At 38.5% G+C, this 20,000-nt stretch overlaps 1 protein-coding gene across 3 annotated transcripts in view; it reads right to left on the bottom strand.

Annotated features, from left to right (window-relative positions):
- LOC138018850 (acyl-coenzyme A synthetase ACSM4, mitochondrial-like) overlaps positions 1-20,000 on the bottom strand; it is a 49,436-nt gene that overhangs the window by 14,230 nt on the left and 15,206 nt on the right. For all 3 annotated transcript variants that reach the window (XM_068865531.1, XM_068865530.1, XM_068865529.1), the window contains exons 2-15: positions 19,942-20,000; positions 19,454-19,554; positions 16,579-16,691; positions 15,992-16,122; positions 15,143-15,207; positions 14,709-14,763; positions 13,831-13,955; positions 11,343-11,697; positions 10,146-10,226; positions 8,460-8,561; positions 6,251-6,302; positions 4,479-4,554; positions 917-1,013; positions 517-639 (exon numbers count right to left, since the gene is read on the bottom strand). The exon at positions 19,942-20,000 is cut by the window's right edge and continues 53 nt beyond it. In XM_068865531.1, the coding sequence (XP_068721632.1) occupies positions 517-639; positions 917-1,013; positions 4,479-4,554; positions 6,251-6,302; positions 8,460-8,561; positions 10,146-10,226; positions 11,343-11,697; positions 13,831-13,955; positions 14,709-14,763; positions 15,143-15,207; positions 15,992-16,122; positions 16,579-16,691; positions 19,454-19,554; positions 19,942-20,000 (1,535 nt within the window). The remainder of the gene's footprint in view (positions 1-516; positions 640-916; positions 1,014-4,478; positions 4,555-6,250; positions 6,303-8,459; positions 8,562-10,145; positions 10,227-11,342; positions 11,698-13,830; positions 13,956-14,708; positions 14,764-15,142; positions 15,208-15,991; positions 16,123-16,578; positions 16,692-19,453; positions 19,555-19,941) is intronic.

Here is a 20,000-nt window from a genome sequence, read left to right as displayed (position 1 = left end):
CAATTTCCGAGAAAAGAAAAATAGGCAAGTTATGTGACAACGAGGAAAATTTACATTAAAAAACTGACAAATTAAGGATGCATAAATTGTTTAATGTCACTCTGAAATTGACTACAGTCGAAATGGGTTTGCTGGTAGTGATTGGTTTATTTAAACTACAACTTTGAATGTGATTGGTTTGTTGAACTGTCCGATAACAAGCTGTCCAATAACAACTTGACAAGTGAATTATTGGGAAATAAGAGTTTTTTAAACCAACCACAATTTTTATGATTAATTACTTTGAAGCAGTGGAAATTTTAAACTGATTTACAACTGATTCAGGGTTGCTTGAATTCTTTAATCTTCGCAGACAATACACGATATCATTTTCCAGAATGGTTCTTTTCAAAAGCTTGGTTTTGGTTATTTCGAGGGAGAGCTACGCGTTTCAACCCCTGAGTTTATTTGTTTGCAGTTCATCAGAGGTTTGACATCTGAACCGGAACTAGGCTAAAATCATGTACAAAGTCTCACCTTTGCAGGTTTCATCCAGGCTCCTGCATTCTTCATCATGTGATCTTGCAATTCGGTTATCACTTCATTCTCTTCTTTGTTTTGAAACTCACTGGATAACACGACAAAAGCTTTCGCGCACTCCTTCAAAAAATGAATTGGATTTAAATAATCCATTCTAATAAGAGTAATTTTTTTGTTAACGATAGCAAAATCATTGCCTCCCAAAGTCCATTCCCCAACGTCCAAGTTTGTGGGAGGTGAATTAGGTGGAAGTGGATGAGGGGATTACCTGTCAGGGTCAAGTACAGTGGGACTGTTACAATATCGTGCTCCTCTGAAAAAAGAACGCCTGATGCACGAGTTTACGAGAGTAACTACAAGACAAATTATTTATAATTGGACAAAAAATATTCCCGACCTGTCCTGTTGTGTTAGGACTGCTGACCACAGCACATTCCAAAACCGCTGGATGTCCTGAAAGGCAGTGTTCGACGTCATGTGGATTTATATTAAGCCTGAGAAAGTTTATATAAAGCAATTATTCAATGATAAGAACAAAGAACTGGTCGCAGCTAGAAAACGTTTTGTTCACCAGGTCAGAAAAAGTCGACGCCTTTTGCCTGGTATGATTTTGAAGCTGAACAAAGAGTTTCCAGCAATTTGAATGGGCACTTTCTGTAACTCTAAATTCTGAATTCTAATATCGAAACTGGGGAACTGGAAGGCTCACTTTCGTTGGTTTTCTGGGATTTGTTTTCCTATTTGTCAACTATCCGCCAATAACAAATATCGAGTTGGCTTCTAATAATTGTTAAGATCAGGGGACCCTAAATATCGAGAATTGCCTACCAAAACTGAAATATATACCATCGAGGTTAACTATCAATAGAGTTATTTCAGTAGAGTTATGACTTAGAGTTAGAGTTAACGACTGCCAAAATCCTGCATTCAAGATTTTGGACTGCCAAAATCCTAAATTCACGATTTTGGACTGCCAAAATCCTGAATTCAAGATTTTGGCAGTCCAAAATCACGAATTCAGGATTTTGGCAGTCCAAAATCGTGAATTTAGGATTTTGGACTGCCAAAATCTTGAATTCAGGATTTGTGCAGTCCAAAATCTTGAATTCAAGATTTTGGAAACTTAACTCTAACTCTACGACATAACTCTAAGAATAGCTGTCCCCTATACCATCCACTGACGTTGACGTTACACAAATCACTTGACTCTGATGATGACTTCCGCTCAGGTTGTCGAAACGTCAGTCATCTCAAACAGTCCTTTTCAGGACTACACTCACCCGGACGATCATACTCCACTTGGTTAATTAAGAAAACTGAAATCACAGATTTCGTCATATTTTGCCAGGAGAAACACTTTGGTGGATTCTTTTCGAAAATAACACTAAAATTTGCCAAAGAGTTTTTGATTTTGAGAAATCGAACAAAAAGTAGAATTGGGGTTTTCACGCTAAGACTGCCATAACTTCAGCCGAAAACTTGAACATATTCATAACACTCTCAGAGAAAGAGTACGGCTGGCTCTACTAAAATCATCTTCTATCTGTATGTTTGGTATCACAATTACAACCACTTTGGATTAGAAGCGCCCGATTGCTACCTTTTGCACTTTGAAAAAAGCCTAAATATAGGCTATTTTTTGAAGGCAATTTTCGCCCCTTTGTACACGGAAATTTGAATGAAATGTGAAATTTCTGCTATTGTTTTATATCGTATAAAAAGTCAGCGTGGGCAGTTGAGAAACCATAAAGTATACTACACCGAATTAATATGCAGGAAATACAAATTGTTAGAATGCGGAAATCCACATTAGTATGCAGGAAGGCACTTCATTAGTATGCAGGAAGGCAGAGGAAGGCAGTAACGAGGTTAACTTTTAACATATATAACTACTATGTCACCACCTCTGAATTTAGATAAAAATTCAAGGCACAAAAAAGAACTCTGGTAAATGGCCTCACCAAACGAGACTACACTCCGGGGAAGATCTATCATTTCAACTACACATTGGGCGTAAAAAAATGGGGAATTCTGAGAATAATTTCAAAACTGGTCATTTGAGGAAAAAAAGGGAGATACTTTGACATTTTGTCATTCGGACATCAACACACGTCAGCTTTCAACTTTCACGTCATTGGTTTTCTATGCTAGCAACACACGTCAGCTTTCACGTTTCTTTGCTTTTGTTTGCTTTTCTAGCATATTCTCTTAGGCTTTTGAATTTGGAGGCATCTACTCGTGAGACAATAGGGCCATTTATGCGAGAAAAATGAGCCCCGGATTATACGACAAGCTGTGGCTTACATAAGACGCATACTTACCGTACGAACAGTAGGGTTTTGAGCTAGGCTTAAATAAACTGCCAAACCACTTGTATAACCGGTATCGCAGCTTGTTTGCGGCTTACGTAATACCGAAAGCGCAAGGTTTTCCCGCGCTCGAGCGAGAGCTTGCGCAATTCCGCGGCGATTGCTATGAGAACCAACACAACACGAATATAAGCCATGAAACACTCATACGAGCTGTTCGCGTCTTATATAAGCCGCGCTGGTATAAATGGTCCAGTTCGCGTCTTATGTAAGATGCGGCATGTGTAATCTGCGGCTAATGTTTATCGTATAAATGGCCCTATCAAGAACAGCTGGAGTATTTTTGAAATTTGAGTCACTTCGCAAGCTGATATTGATCGCCGAATTACACATTAAAATTCGCCTTTAGAATAAGGCCGTATTAAGAAGGAAGCAACAATCAAATAATGTGCTTAATGTTTTGGAATTATTCCTTACCTTAGTAAGTTTTTTCTAACCGGAAACCACGGTAGTTTTAGCAAAACACAGAGCGAAAGCACCGAGCCTTTTCCCACGTGGTGGTAACGTATCGTAAGGAAGTGGGGGAGGGAATGGAGGTTAAAAGGAGAGGGGGTGAAGGAAGGGCAGTAGTGTACTGTCTGTTTCTCTTACTTAAGTGTGCGTTTTGAGGGGCGAGTGCATTTTTACGATGTGTCTTTAACAGGCAGCTTAATTAAAAACGGTCTCAATATGTCAAAATCTGTTATATCCAATCAGTCAATTAATCAATCGATCAATCAATCAATCAACCAATCAATAACTTTTATTTATTAATTTACACTTTACAGTTGGACTGGTCTGCGAATATAGCTAGTGCTTGTCCAGGCGGATCAGTCTATCAAGGTATAGTTACAAATGGTTTTCATTTATAAATAGAAAAACGAAAAGTTCGGGAAAAAGTGAATAAGATAAAAAGGTGGGAAAAGAATGAGAAAATTGAGCGGTTACCAGATTTATTAGACCATTGTTTTTACCGCTACTGGTACCGCTACAATTTTGTGACCCTCGTATTGTAGTGTAAATTACGAGTAAAGAGCCTTTTCTTGCACATGTCTCACTATATGGCTTTTTAATCGCTCAAGCTGAATTCTTTATATGAGTTGAACAACAACAAGGCTTTGCAAAAATTCCAAATTTCCGTGTACCAAGGTGCGAAAACTGCTTTCAAAAAATGCCTTATTTTCAGGCTTTTTTCAAAGTGCAATATTTAGCATTATCATTCATTCAAAATATTTCTCCTTTTCTGATTGGTTAAAACCACACGCATAATTCACCATAAACAGCTGCTGTTGACCAAAATCGAAAAGAATCTTTGTCATATTGAACCAATGATGTCAAAAGTGCAGCCCGCTGCAGATTATTGAAACGATAATTTTAATTTTAATCGAACGATGGGTCGTCTTTCTCCAGGAAAAAATATGAAGAAATCCGTGATTTCAGTTGTGGAAGTCAATTCCCGATATTTAGAGTCCCCTGGTCTTAATTCCTTGTTACATTTTATGTTTAAAATTAAAGATCAGTTGAGAAATGTTTTGGTAAAATACAAACCTTTCCAGTGTAGTTTTCTGATAAATTATGTCATAATTATCAATAATAAGTAATTTTTCTTACCCATTTACAAAGATAATGTCATCAGTTCGTCCTAAAATCCAGAAATAACCGTCCTCGTCTTTGAAGCCAATATCACCTAGTTATTTGAATAGACAATTGACGAATTTTTATGAGATCAAGAGCGATGACTTTTTCATAAGAAATGTTCCCGAAAAGCATATCATAATTTACACACGCTCTGTCTTCCTAGCTAGAATTCTTTGGAGGCATGAAAAGAAAATAATATAAACGTAACTAACACGGTTTGAAACTTTTACTGGCAGAATAGCAGAGGTTCCGAGAACAAGTTCAACTAAGGGGCACTAAGGGGGTCACTGTGGTGGGGATCGTAGAGTGGGGATCGTTAAACTCGGCCAGGATCATTAGACCAGCCCCCCCCCCCCCAAACCATTCAGACTAGCTTCCTCTTTAGTGTTTATGCACGAAAAAGTAAACAAATGAGCATCACAATGATAGATAAAGTCTGAAAGCTAAAGTTTTAGTAAAGGTTTGAAGAGGAAATATTGATTAAGAACAGACGTAATACAGTCCCGATATTATAGTGCTAGTCAGATGATAGAGAAGTGGTTATGTAGGTTATGTAGAGGTGGTTAGTAGGTTGGATTCTCTCTCTAGGAAGTTAGAACCGTTTATGATGCTGATTTTTTCATGAGCTGAACCTAATACATTCAATTCAGAATTTGGCGTCTGAGCCAAATAGGAACGGTCCTTTCAATTTGGACCCCAAGCGTGACGGTTTTGGGAGAACTTTGATTTAGGGGCCGAACTTTTCATTTGCCGAACCTAATGCATAAATCATCTAAATTACTATGACGTGTTTTACTAGTAGTTTAACTCGCTGCATTATGAACGGCTATGGGTCGGAACAGCTAATTAAGGTCGACGCCTGTTGGACGTCTGTTGATGATCAGTAGGCGTAATTTTGTATTTGAGGCCCTGTTTACAAGGAGGGAGGGTAACCCTAGTGCTAGGGTTACCCTAGCAGGAGGGTCATAGACAGCCCGGGTTTAGAAGCGAAATTTCACAGGTAGTGTTACCCTAGCACTCTGGAAAAATTAATCACAAAAAAAAATCACAAAAACAAAATGACCGACAAGAGAAGTGTTCTTCTAAGTACTTCGATTCTCCTGTCTGTGCTGCCTGTTATTGCTCCGGGCAAGAGTCATGGAAAGCTGCTATGTTACCTTCTTATTTCTAGACAACGGCAACAAGTTACAATACAATACTTCACTCGCTCGAATGACTTGAATGCAACATGTGAAACGGGAGAGTAATTCCACGAAGATCTCGAACAAAACTTGGCCGTACAGATCATTGGTGGAAGACGTTATTCGAGGAAACGATTCTTACCTACCTTGCACTTGAAATGATTACTGTTTCTAAGAGAAAAGGAAGATTATAATGCGTTGAGCACCGCGTTGTATGAGGTCCGCCATGATGGCCGTTTCTTGTCAACATTCAAAGGGTCTGGAAACTATTAAAAAGTTGTCCCGGGTAGGCGAGTTGTCCCTAGCTTGAGCGATTACAAGCTGCTAGGGTTACCCTGGCGCTAGGGTAACCCTACTGCTAGGGTAACCCTGGCTGCCTTGTAAACACGTTGATGAAAAAAAGAAGAGACGTTGGAGCGCTAGGGTAACCCTTCTGCTAGGGTAACCCTAGCACTAGGGTTACCCTACCTGCTTGAAAACAGGGCCTGAGTGGTTCCAAATTCGAACTAAGTGCGTCCCGTGAAAAATTCGGCGCCTGAAACGTGCCGCCTTATTTCGATTTACCTGTGATGTAAAAGTCTCCAGAAAAGCAAGCTGCTGTTCTATGAGGATCATCCTGTTAATGAAGAAAACGCGTAATACTTGTTTTGTCTAACATTTTTCCTATTCAGAATTTTTTTTTTTGTGGTGATCTACAGTTTTCCTTAGACACTCGCCCACAACCTTATATTCTTCGCTTCAAATGAAAACATGACGGAAAATCAGAATTTCTTATATTTTCCCCTGATGTAGCCTGTGGGAAGCTTAGAACTGACCTGGCGGAAAGAAAAGTTGCGGATTCAGAAATCTCCTGATACGTGTGGACGGGGCATCATCAAAAATCTTAGTTGTGCACACTTTTTCAATTGACAATTTCGCTACCCGATAAAAAAAAGAAACCCTGAAGCTTCTAAATTTCTGACATTTCGAAAGAGGAAATATCAATGTAAAACCTGGTATAAAAATTATTTTTCGGACTTTTCATCACCACTGAGTACTAATGCTCTTAAAATCGTTACTTTTTTTTCGTTTCTATCAGGTTAGATTTGTGATTACCAGCATTTTGAGAGCGTTAGTACTTAGCGCTGATGAAAAACCCGAAGGTAATTTTTATACCAAGTTTTACAATGACATTTCTCTTTGAAAATGCCAGAATTTTAGGTGTCTTGGTGTTTTACCGGGTAGCCAATTTGCCCGGGGAATTTGCCGCTTGAAAAAGTGTGCATGATTCATTTGTTTAGGAAGCGAATTTTATTGACTTTAAGCGGCTCGTCGTGAAATTGATAATTAGGGACTGGTCAAAAAGTATAGGGGAGGGTGGGCCGGAGCAGAAAGGGGGTGGGTCATCAGTGTTTGAGCCCTTAGCAAGGGTGGGTCGTTCGATTGTCAGCGACCCATTGGGGGTGGGTCACCCTATTATCGAGGGCTTGATTCTGTTGAAATAGCTAAGAATAAATTTAAAGAATGGCAGCTTTAACGACGTACAATTTTATCTTTGTTCATAAAATACAACTGTTAAACCGAAATTAAAATGATAAAAAAAGAAATCTCAGATGAAGCTCAGATGAAGACTTGCCTCTATAAACAGTTAGAGTAACAGTGACAGCATTGTGCCATTGAGCAAACTTCGCAACACTTAAACATGGCTTACAAAAACTGAAAGAGTTAAATAATATTCTCGTTAGTTTTACATGCTTTTGTATCTGGTTAAGCAACAAACCTAACTGTAAATCAACACCACCACAACCTCATATACAAATGTGGTATAACTGCCGGATTATATAACAAAAAAATATATTATCAGGGGGTGGGTCACGTACGTTTCAGCCTTCATTTAGGGGTGGGTCAAATAGTTTTGTGCCCAAAGTAAGGGGTGGGTCATGTGTTTTTTATCTGCCACATTTCCAATTGCTCCGGCCCACCCCCCACCCCCCTATACTTCTTGACCAGTCCCTAATAAACCACAGAGGTATAATTGGTCTCAAAAGACTTGCAAACCCCTCAACAATGAATTTCTAGCCTCAAACTGAAGTCTTACTTTGATGCAGATTGAACAGAGCGAATTTTATGATAAGGTTTGAATCACTACATTTAATGTGTTTCCCTCCACAGCTGGGGTTTGTAACTAATTTGTGATTTTTGTCAGGATCAAATACCTAGACAGAATAAAAAATCCCTTCAGGTTTGTAGGTTTACCATGGGCTATTTCTAGGCGAAATATGAAAAATTGTGATTTTTCATCAAGTGCCAAATGTGACAAAACAGCAGATATCGATAAATCACTTTAATTCCCAAACACTAAAACCGAAAGTGATATTTCCTAACATCTGAGTTAAAGGGAGCAAGGAAAGAGGGGTGGGTGCTATTGGGTATAGCCATAGCCAAGTCCCCAGTCCACAGTCAGTGGTCAAGCGGTTCCGTAGTCCATACATATATTACACTAAGGGAACCTTCGCAATTTGCATCCATAACTAAAACTTCATCTTTATGGGGACTTGAAAGTTTTCCTAATCTTGTGCAGTTTAGACCACTAGCATTTTGTAGCTAGTAAGTACTCTGGAAACGGGGCTTTCGATTTAAAACTTCAAAAGAAAACGGAAATATATTGAGAAAATTAAAGAGTGAGTGAGTGAATGAGTGAATACTTTATTTACCCTCGGATTTTAGAGTAGCGTCAGTGTATAAATTAAAGTACACACAGTTGAATTTATTCCATTCTCTCCATCTAACTCACCACATAATGAGTAAAGAATGGCACAGGACGGTACGGCTTTACTCTAACCATAACTCTTCCATGGTGACCTGGAGACACTTCTTGGTTATTATCGTCAGTGATCTGAAAACAACAAGAAATACTGGCATCAGAGTATGAGCCCTCTCCATTAAAGGTCAAATGAACCAAAATAAAGACATCTTTTCTGCGGCAATTTCAAAGCGACGAAATGTTAAATAAAATACTTAAAAGAAAACTTATGCGAAAATTTCTTTTCTGAACCTTGCATAAAAAAGAGTAAAAATAAGTTTTAAAATTACGAAGACGGCCGATGGCTTCACGAAAACCTTTCCAAAATGACCGGGAAATTTAATGGAAGGAGTGGAACTGAGACTCTGCTTTGTGACGCCACATTGCTGCGTTTCTGCGTCAGTGAGTCGTTCGTGGTGAGGTTTTGGATCTAAATACAAACCTTTTACTTGGGAAATGGCTAAGTTTCCCAAGTATTCAGAAATCAGTAGTGCGCAGACAAAAATGGTCTCTGTGAGAGAGATTTGATATAAACATGATTTTCAATTCCTCGTTGAAGTTCTATTTTGGTTTGTCTTTTATGAGCTTCCTGAATTTATTTTGACGTATTTTATATACGTGAGATACCTATACTACATCAAAGGATAGTTGGTTTTCTAAAAGAATCTAATATAAGTAGATGTGAATACAATGTGTATTTGACAAGCCGGGATATTTCTTACATATACAAGTAGGACATGCACAGACAAAACGGAAACTAAACGGGCTTTACATGTCTGACTGCTATTATAGGTAGAGTGTCCACTACTTTGGACCAAAATCTTCCTCATAGACAAATATAATGTGTTTAAAGTTACAGAGCTAAGAAATTTACATAAAACTAGCAGATGGCCTGGTTTGTCCACAACTTTAGACCAATTACCAATAGATATGTAAACACATGCCAGTCATGCTAGGGTGTCAACAACTATGGACGAAAATCCCCATGCACAAACATGACAAAGGAGGTAAGTTTCTAACGAAACTGTGGTGCTGCGTCGGTGGGAACTATAACAAGATAATTTGCTTTTATCAACTGAGTTGAAAATGTGAATTGGCCACCGTAAAGAGATTCGAAAGCTGACGTTTCGAGCGTTAGCCCTTCGTCGGATTCGCTCCGACGAAGGGCTAACGCCAGTTAGGCTGGGGTGTCAAAAACTTTGAACGAAAATCCCCGTATAGGAATGTATCGCGGCAGTTTAGGCTGGGGTGTTAACTAATACTACGGGGGCTTTACAAAGTGGATAGTGCAGTAAAAATAAAAAATTAAAATTAAAAATACCTGAAAAATTAAAATTAAAAAGGAGCTCTGAACAAGGTTAATTCAGAGGCCTAGATGACTATCACGTGCTACACTCCCTCTTATATGCCCCTTTCTTTCTACCCATGATGCACCGGCCTGGGACCCAGGCCACGTTGTGTCCTGTTCTGGCAAAATAGTTATTTCGGACTTATACGCAAGCTCATTCGTCAGAAATAACATTTCAGTTTAGTTTCCGCACTTATTTTGACGAATATTATGCGTAACACGAATACGTACTGGACGACTAATACGTCCGCAAAATGAATAAAGTCAATCACTTGGCATTCACAGTGAAGCGCATTTTCAATTGAACATCAGTCAGCCCGCAAACTTACCACCAGATCTACGCTTGGAAATGGTTGTCCAACAGATCCTATTCGAACTTCACCGTTCCTTGGCGTACAGCATAATGCACCCTTCAATTAAAAAAAGGCATAAGTTTCAGTGGTTTCTAACAGTCTCACTGTCGCTACCGGGGAATTTCGCCTCGGTTTCGAGCAAGTTGAGTTCAACATTCACTCTGATGAGCAATTAGTCAGTTAACCCCTTTGAGGAACTTTCCGTTGACCATAACCTGTAAAATATGTTTTTAAGTTCTGGTTGTAAAATGTAAAACATAGTTGGTTGTTCAACTACCTACTGAGTCATAAAATGACGAAAAGTATGTTATTTGAACAGTCAACTCGTTTTAAGATCAACATGTTCCCCTTTCCGGTGAAGTGTTAGAGAGAATCACTTTGTACCAACTTTGTGTCTACTTGTTTCCAAAAAGACACAATAGTGTATTGACAGGCCGTCAGTACTGTCAATTTAACTCTTCATATGTAGTTCAACTGTTGTTAAGAGAGACCTCCCATTCGTTGTTAAGAGAGACCTCTGTTGTTAAGAGGTCCCTCTCCAAGAGAGACCCGACCGTCCATTGTAATCACACTATCAAAATTAATTAAGGTATTTTAGTATAAATACACAGGTGATTATACAAAACCGCGCGCTCTCATTGGCTCGCTATCTCGGATTATCAGCCGATAATCACCTCGACGGACAAAATGGCTGCCAGTAGTCGTTTTGCCACTGTAAAGTGAAGATGATTTCGCGTTGAAATGTTTTTTTTTCTCTTTTTTGAAATAATAAGCTGGGTAAAGTACTGATGCTTTCAAAAAAGAAGCGTGTCTTAACATCTGTGTTACATAACTGTGTTATTAATCTATTTTACTCTCTGTGAAAACTGTGGAGTACTATGGGTCTAGTGGCCCATTTAAGCCGTAGTTTATCCCGGTTTCTGAAGCATGAAGCGACTAGGATTATTGCCACTCCTCCTCTGAACGGAATTCTGGTCCATCGCAGGTAACCCAGCAGCATTTCGTCTGGTTTCCCTGACAGTTTGCCGATATCCATTTATACTCTTGGGGGAGAAGCACAATACCCGGCCAAGAATCGAACCCGCATCTCTCAATTCGAAGTCCAGCACGCTACCCACTAGGGCACCGTGCTTCCCACTGTAAACCAAATGATCTCCAAATATTACACCTTACCGCTTCTGTCTGTCCATAAATACTCCTAATGTCAATTCCCGTTGCTTCTTTCCATTTGAGCATCACTTCTTTATCCATCGGTTCACCAGTTGTCATGCAACTACTTAACTTAGAGAAATGAAAACGTCTGAGGTCCTCTTTCACCGCGTTAATGTAGATACTAGGCAGCAAGAAAGTGAAAGTAATGGGAAACTCGAGAAGAATTTCTAAAGCTTCTCTGCCGTTGAGATTTCTGTAATGAGCGAAGACTCCTGCCCCAACAGACCACGAGGACACGGCCATCGCCAGAAGTATGACCCAACCTGTTCCACTCTGCGACCAAACAAGATCGGACTCGACGATTCCCATGCCGAGTCTGAAACACAGTCAGCGAATTAATAAAACAAAGAAAACAATTGAAGAAACTCAAGACTGAAGTAACGGCTTTTTATCTGCAGACGAGCCTTTTTTTGTTGAATAGGATCTCTTTAATTGCTCGTTTTCTGAGATCCCAACAACTTGTGAATATAATTATGTCCAAGGAAAAGCTGTAATACATACAACCGTGTTCGATGGTTTACTAAGCACTTAGGCCCTATTTATATGGTCTCGGGTAACCGAGACCCTCCCCCCCGAGTTACCCTGGGCGAGATATTTTTCCACTCATTTCTTTAAAAAATTCTATCAACCGTTTACATGAGGTGGGCGAGACAACTCGGGAGGGCGGGACAACTCGGGGAGGTGAGTTGTCTCGCCTCAGCAGGTAGAGTAACCGCTGACAGGCGAGACAACTCTTTCGCATGTAAACAGTTTGGCTCGACTACCCGAGACGAGACAGCAAAACCTTAAATGCGCACGCATAAAACAAAAATGAAAGAAGCAACAATTTGGGGGCTTCTATATGTTGATAGCGTTCGCTTTCAAATGAAAAGGTTTTTCCCGCCCAAATTCTCACTGCAGTCAACGGAAACTCTCGATTCAAAAACAGCCTTTCATTTACACTACACATTACTACTCCGTTGAGATTCTCAGTCCATTTTCTGAATGTAAAAATGCAACTACACTTAATAAAAACGAACTATAAAAAAAAAAGGACAAAGGATGATACGTTTACTTTGAAAGACGCGTCTTAAAATATGTGCATAATTAATTATGAGCTCTAAACGTCAAATTAGCTGAGCAAGAGTCTTTCATTTGCAAAATCACGGCCACATAACAACTGAGAATGATTTTCCATCTTTGTAAATGACATTTTGATATAGACTGATATAAATTTGAAAAAAGGTGGGCCGACGTTTTTCAAATTTACCCAAATTCAATCCATTTCAATCCTCCCCAGTTTTGCCCACCCATGTCCCTTCTTGGCTTCCCTGTGTTTTGTTAGAGTTCTTCTATAGTTTTGAACAGTTATTTTGATATTTTAGTTAATTCTATGACCATTAGATCAGTGTTGAAATTGCCTAAAATTGCGTGACCTAGCCCCTTTAAGTAGGGTCAACTTTGTCTAGGTCACGCAATTCTCATATAGACGCTCGGTAAAGTTGTCTCGGAGAGATGTCTCGGGTACCTAAATGAATGGCCCCAAGGGACACAGTGAATTTTGTTTCCCCGAGACCCTCAATGTTTGCCGAGGGAAACATTGAGGTCGAAGGGAAACAAAACTCACTGTTTCCGCGGGACCAGTCATTAAGTGTTTTGTTATACTCCCCAACTCAAAATTAGTTTGGTTTACGCCGGCTCGCTCATAAATTTGCCGCGGTTTCAAGGAGCACGACCTGATCACGTGCGAGTGGAAAGTTCATGGTGTTGTTTCCCTAGGGAGTTAGTGAGTTTTGTTCGCCCTTGGGAGTTAGTGAGCACTGTTTTGATCCACGACACGTGACGCGTTCTCCTCCAATCGGAAAAAGTATTAGAGTTGGGAGGCATAACAATGCATAATACACGCGGATATTTTGCGAGTTGCGTAATAAAATACGAGCAATGAGCGCGAAAAAATATTAAAGATCGTTCTGTTGTGTCCTCTTAGTACATAAATTAGAGGATTGGGGAAGTGAAACTAGTTTCTAAGAAACACACAACGAGTCAACCATGTGCTCTCTTTATTCCCCTTTCCATACTGCTCCTTTCCTACTTCATGATATACATGCATGAAATGTGACATACACGACACGCTCGACAATCGAAAAACGTAATTATTATTCCAGTATCATGTCATTCTCTTTGGCTTTTAGTTTTAAATTTGAAGTAAACCAGTTTTTGCAAATACAGTAGGTTTTTGCACCGAATGATGCTCGTATTTTCGCACTCATTGCTTGTATATTGAATCCTCGCGATACAAGTTTCACCCCGTTTGCAATGGAAACGATTTCTATCCATATTTTTCTGTTGTAAACCGGTCACACTAAAGTTCATTACGCGTTCATTGACCTAATGAGAAAATGGCGTAGTGACAGAATAATAAGATTCTTATTTAACCATGAAGTTCAAGTCAGTCTGGATGTGACCATACCTATCCATGCCTGTACGGTTTTGAAGACCCCAAGAACCATGTGAATGTTCCACCATTTTTGCATTTCCTGTTGTTCCACTTGTGAAGACTATTGCAATTGGTGCAGAACTTAACGAATTGACCGACTAGGAAATAAACGAAAAGAAATCAGTTGGGATAAGTTTCTGAAAGTATTCCATACAACCACTTAAATGACATGCCTATAGTGGCTCGGTTTCTGTAATATGGGCCCTATACGAATGGAAAATTCAGTTACTCTCTTGTTTCACGCCCTCCTTGAAAAATCCTTGCAACCAGTCATTACGACATGACTTATGATAAACGAATAAACAGTTCGTTTAAAAAGTAACCACCCACTTTGAAATAAACGAAGTCCGATTTAGTAGCACCAGAATTAAATGATTCGAAGCTTCCCTTATTATGGTATTAAAGTTTTTACAAAAAGAGTAAAGTACTATTAGGAGCGCCATTAGCTTCCTACTGAGGAATTGGAGGGAACGTTGCCTCCCGCTTTTGATTGCGATTCAGCCACGACAGAACTTGAAGGGTTGTTCTGAGTATGTCACTCTGACAATATTAACCAAAATAGTTTCGTTTCAGTTAGGCATGACAGACAGACAGACAGACAGTTTATTCTCTAAAACATAAACAGGTTTACAGAGAAGTATAATGAACACTTAATGAGAAATGGGCAAAAATAGTCAAACTAATACCTTGCCCTAACAGTTGGAAACATGTAAAAATTACCTAATTAATTAAGTGGATACATTAAGTTCCACGGAGCTACGAAAATACGTGGCCATCTTTCCTGACCGCTGACCAAGATCAGTTAGGCATGAAATGTTCTCTACGATAAAAAGGTAAAAATTTAAACTCGCCTGATAATCGCTTGAGGCTTGTTGAAGTAGCTCATCGAAAGAGAGCCAACTGTTTCTAACAACACCAACAAAACAAATACTCAATAAAACGCTTCTCAATAATTCCCCCCCTCCCTGCCCCAAAGCAGTCTTTTTTTAAGAAAAGTCATTGCACAATTCCATGCACAGAGGCCTGTTTGCTTGGGAACGGAATTCTTTTAACGTTACGACGAACTACGGCAGGATTTAAGACGTGAAATTTTAGGATAAGTGGCAGAAAATGAATTTTGGAAACGGGACGAACAGGCGTAAATGGGCAGGGTGGGTAACGAGACCCCTAAAAATGACTACATCTGGATAACTTTTTGTCAGAAAGCGTACAGACGAAAAGAGGCAAGTGTTGTGAAAGCATTGTACTTATCGTTTGAGTGTCAACATTACTTATCAAGAATTACCTGTTGCTATTTTTCATTCTATTGAACATCAACCTACACTTGACAGCGGAAGATGAACTAGAAAACTAATGAAAATATGTGACACGATTACGGATATGGCAATGGTAATGATAACTTAATTTGTACACGGTAAATCCATCTGCAGCAAAGATTTTTAAAATTATAAAAGATCAGCTTATCATCCCTAACTGAACTAAGTAACCTAAACTACATACTAAACGCTCCTTTACAAGGATGCCGTGTTAAAACGCATTCAAAACTGTGGTGACGTATGTTAAGATTAAAATCTTGCAAAGATGTTGCTGCACGAAGGTTACTGGATAGGCTGTTCCATAACCTGACAAACATGCACTTCTTCAAATAATTGGTGCAAATTCGCTGTAAAAACAACAAAAAGGGTAACACTTGGAATATTTAACTGTGTCAGGTCGTCTACCGTTGCTGTTGTCCCACAGCAATCACTTTTACGAATAACCATAAGACATGGGTTTTATATTACCAACATTTCATGAGCATGATAAGACGTAATTTCTGGCAAAGTTTAAAAATTTTCTCTAGATACGGTTCAGAGCCACCTTAACTTTTCGAAAATTTAAGCCAGTCAGTCGTACTGACCTACATAATTTTTTTAAACTTTGCGAAAATTTGCACCTTATCATGCTTATCAAATGTTCGGCGGTTTTGAAACATGATTAAAAAAAGCTAGGGGGACTCCCTTTCCAACCACCCTCTCTTTTTCTCTCCTCATTTCCTGTCGCTCTGTCAGTGCTATTTCGCCTCTGCTTCCTAACTGAACCTTACGCAAGCTTTTTATATTTTCTTAACAAGGTAGACATTTGGAAAGCTAACCTCATCAATAGTATTCAGTAAATTGTTTTCAATGACGCCATTAGACACGAAACACGTAGGTTTGATTAGGAAAATTCTTCTTTGTAGCTCTGCACAGCCAATATTAGTTGGAACAGGAACTAAAATTGCCCCTAAAATGTAAAAAAATAATCATTAAAATTATGCTGATTAGGTAAACTTTGCGTCAGAAAACTATTGTTTGTACTGTTACTGATTTTAGAATTGTAAATATTAATAGTGTCATTATAACATCATTTGAAAGAAAAATATATTGTCGTAAAAAAGGTGACAGTATTGTAATTAATGTTAACACTTTAAGATTTTGTTTTAAGGTGATTCTCCATGTCGCAAACAATAAAAGAAAGTAACGCAATAACAGAATAACCATTCTCTGTTACAAGAAGCCTTTAAGTGATGTCTAAGTTACATTCGTCTCCTTGCATTTGAAAAGTTAGTCCTGTAAAGGTTAATTACAGCGGTCCGTCAGGGGTAGAGTTGTGTGACAACCAAACGGGTGACTGAAGGTGTCTTGCTTACGATATTACTCATATCTTACGATGGAGATCTGTACTTGGAGGTTCCCTCACCTGTTCTAAAACAAGCAACTTGCATCAACCAATACTCTGGAATTCTGGGTACCAAAACCATCACTCTGTCTCCTGATGTGACGTTGGCGACTGTGTAGAGCACATTTGCTGCCCTGGTAATTGATAAACTTAAGGTCATTCCCCTGTATTGCATTGCCCATCCTTACTGCGCACGATTTATTGCGTCATTAGCGCACGCACATACAGAAAATGGCGGAGTTTTCTTTACGGCTTGGGTCGTGAGAGAGATAATTCGTCATTTTCTCGTAAACGAGTATGGTGACCTATAGTTTTTCTCTCTTTTTCTGAGTCTAGCAATCACCTTCTAACAGGAATATAAACATCTTCTAAAACAGGAATATAAACAAATTTCTATCGCACAAAAATAAATAATCAGCGGAAAAGTGAACTTATTGAACAGATATGGTGGCCTCGAGATCGCTGCATGCTAGTAACAAGTTGAATCACGGTCGACTAGAAATGAGTGTTTTTATGATGAAACATATATTTAATTATTCCTTGAAGTTGATACAGTATATCTATAGTTATATTTCTTGTTTTGCTTTCTCCCTATTTTTTTCTCCTCTCACAAGACATGGCATGAACGATACAAATAATAACGATTCTGAAGCTCATATTTTAAGGAATTATGGGGTATTTCAAGGTGCTCCTGCTCCTAAACAAATGTGGGGACCCCTCTTTTTTATTGACAATTTATTTAAATTCCCTTAAGATGAACAACCAATAGGCAAAGTTTGAACGAAAATCTATTGTCAGTCCTATTTCAGGGGAATGACCTTAAGCTGAATTTTGTAGCAGCCAACAGTTTTATTTTGCAGCTTAGCGCGCATTTCACATCGACAGAAAAAAACGGCACGCGAAGCTTCCCCAGTTTTAAACCACCTCTGTACGCAGGGCATGCGCACAGCCATATCACTGGTTTTGCCAAAGCGAAGTTGATAAAGTAAATTAAATGCAATAACGAATTTCTAAAAGCCGATGTTTCGATCGTTACCCTTTAATTTAAGCATTGATTGATAATAGTCACTTTTATTTCCTCTCGACGAATGGTCAATGCTCAGTGTATTGTCAGTTGGTCGCAATTTGCTACGGAGGTTAACAATTGTATCTTAATCAACTTCACATACAAGTTGATGATAGCGCAAACCTTTTATCAAAGCGAGGACAGGTACAATAGAATAGAATACATATTTAAGTGTCCAACCATGTAGCGCCTAAGAGAAACCAATACTAATAAGAGGACACATATTAATATAAAATACAATACAGAATTAAAAGATTGAGACATCTACAATAAAATATAAATAATATTATTATATGGAGGAGAGTGTTTTACTGGGAACTAAACCACTCGTAGATTCCATACGCCACTTCGTATTTGTAAAGCCGTATTTGTAAAACTTGACTACTTTGAAACACAATAAAATCGGAAATATTCAATATTTAGTCTCCATATAATAAAAAGAACATTACACGTTGGCTCGAAGATATGAATTTTATGTTCTCGAGGCAAGAACAATATCTCACTCGTTCGCTTCGCTCACTCGTGAGATATTGTTCTTGCCACTCGAACATAAAATTCATATCTTCTCGCCACCGTGTAATATCCTCTGTATATAATTCTTATGAAATGAGTTTAATTTGCTTCTAAATGAAATTTCATTTTCATTTCAAAGAATGAGCACCAAAACTAATTTTGGGAATGTCGCCAATGGTAATTCGGAAATCTATTAAGGTGATTCCTCAGTATTGCATTGCGCATCCCAACGGCGCACGATTTCGCGTCATTAGCGCGCGCAAATGAAGGCGTGCACGTACACAACGAAAGAAATTTCTCTCAAGCTAAGAACCATCGCGAAATAAATGTTATTTTTATTTAAAACGAGCATGATGACCTATATTTTTTATTGCTTAATAATAGATTACATATCGTTTTCTTTGATTTAAAAAGTAAAAAAAAAAAAATTACAAAGTGATATGATATAAAGTGAAAGCGTGTAAAAAATCGTACTCTAGAATGCAAATTATGAACCGAAAACAACGACTATGCGAACGCTTTACGTCGACGACGTTTAAATGGTGTGAAATTGCGATAAATTTCACATGATATTGTTCCATATGCTTGACACTTTCTACCTGTCAGGTTTTTTCCCAAGTATTAATTTAATAAATTATGCTTCGAGCTACCGCAATACATAACTTGGACCGATAAATAACGCGCGTGATTAGAACGAGTAGAGCCATAAATTGGGTAAGATTGGCCCGTCACATCTCTTAAGCGAGAATGGTGACCTATCATATTTTTTGTGCTTTTCGAAACAGTGCTTGGTAGAGAACATTCAGGGAAAGTTTCAAAAAAATTCATCGGTAAATTTTATTTCTGAGGAATCACCTTAACTTAATAACGCCTTTTCTCACCGACGCGGCACAGCAGTTCCTTTAGAAACTAGTGGCCTTGTTGTACTTCAACAGCGTGCCATTGCGCAGACCGGCGCTCCCCCAACTGAGCTAACTAAACGATCAAACATTTGTTCAGTGAAGCAAATTACTGGATGAAAATGTTTGATCTAAATATCAAACATGGGTAGCCATTTAAACGTCAAACATGCTCTTCAAACGCCATGTTGGACGAAAATATCTGATTGTTTAGCCGGCGGAGCCGGCGCTTGACACGTTTTAAACACAACATATTAAATGAAACGAGGACTTGACAGTTATTTCTTTCGTTTTTTCGTGTGTTTGAAATAATTACTACGGTTTCAGCAATTCTTAAAGCTAATTCTTTGGCTCTACAAAAGAGGGACAGACTGGCCCTCAGCACTGTTTGTCTTACATGCTACCAGAGGAATCATACTTTTTTGAAATTGAGGCAAGATCCTGGAAGCTCCACTTCACTTCTTGTCCATCACCATCGCTCCACCATAGAGCAGGATTGTAGTGTACCTTGTCACCGTGCTATGTGAGGACATGAACCGATCACAAAAACAGGTTTGCATCAGAAAATAATAAATAACTAACTAACTAAATAAATAAATTAATTAATTAATAATTAATAACTTAAAAAAGAAAAACAAAGATAACCGCCACTAACTTTTACCTCTTGTCTGATGTTTTTTGTACCATGGATAAAGAAAGTTAGGAAATAAATAAATATAAAAAACTTAATTAATTAAGTAATTTACAAATGAATAAATAAAGAAACCGAATAAATAAAATTAATTAATTAATTAATTAATTAATTGACAGATTAGGCATATAAGGCTTAGATACATATGGAAAGCTTTGTTCTTTATCGTGAGGAAGTATTTTACTGATTGAGGTTTGTTGAAAGAAACCTGTCACCTTTTCCTTTTCTGCCCAGTCGTCAATGACGTCAGCAAAGTTGAAGTATTGCGGAACTT

The sequence above is a fragment of the Montipora capricornis genome, chromosome 10, assembly GCF_036669925.1.
Source record: "Montipora capricornis isolate CH-2021 chromosome 10, ASM3666992v2, whole genome shotgun sequence".
In the NCBI taxonomy this organism is placed as follows: Eukaryota; Metazoa; Cnidaria; class Anthozoa; order Scleractinia; family Acroporidae; genus Montipora; species Montipora capricornis.
The sequence above is the reverse complement of the archived record's forward strand: the minus strand, read 5'-3'. Positions and strand labels throughout refer to the sequence as shown.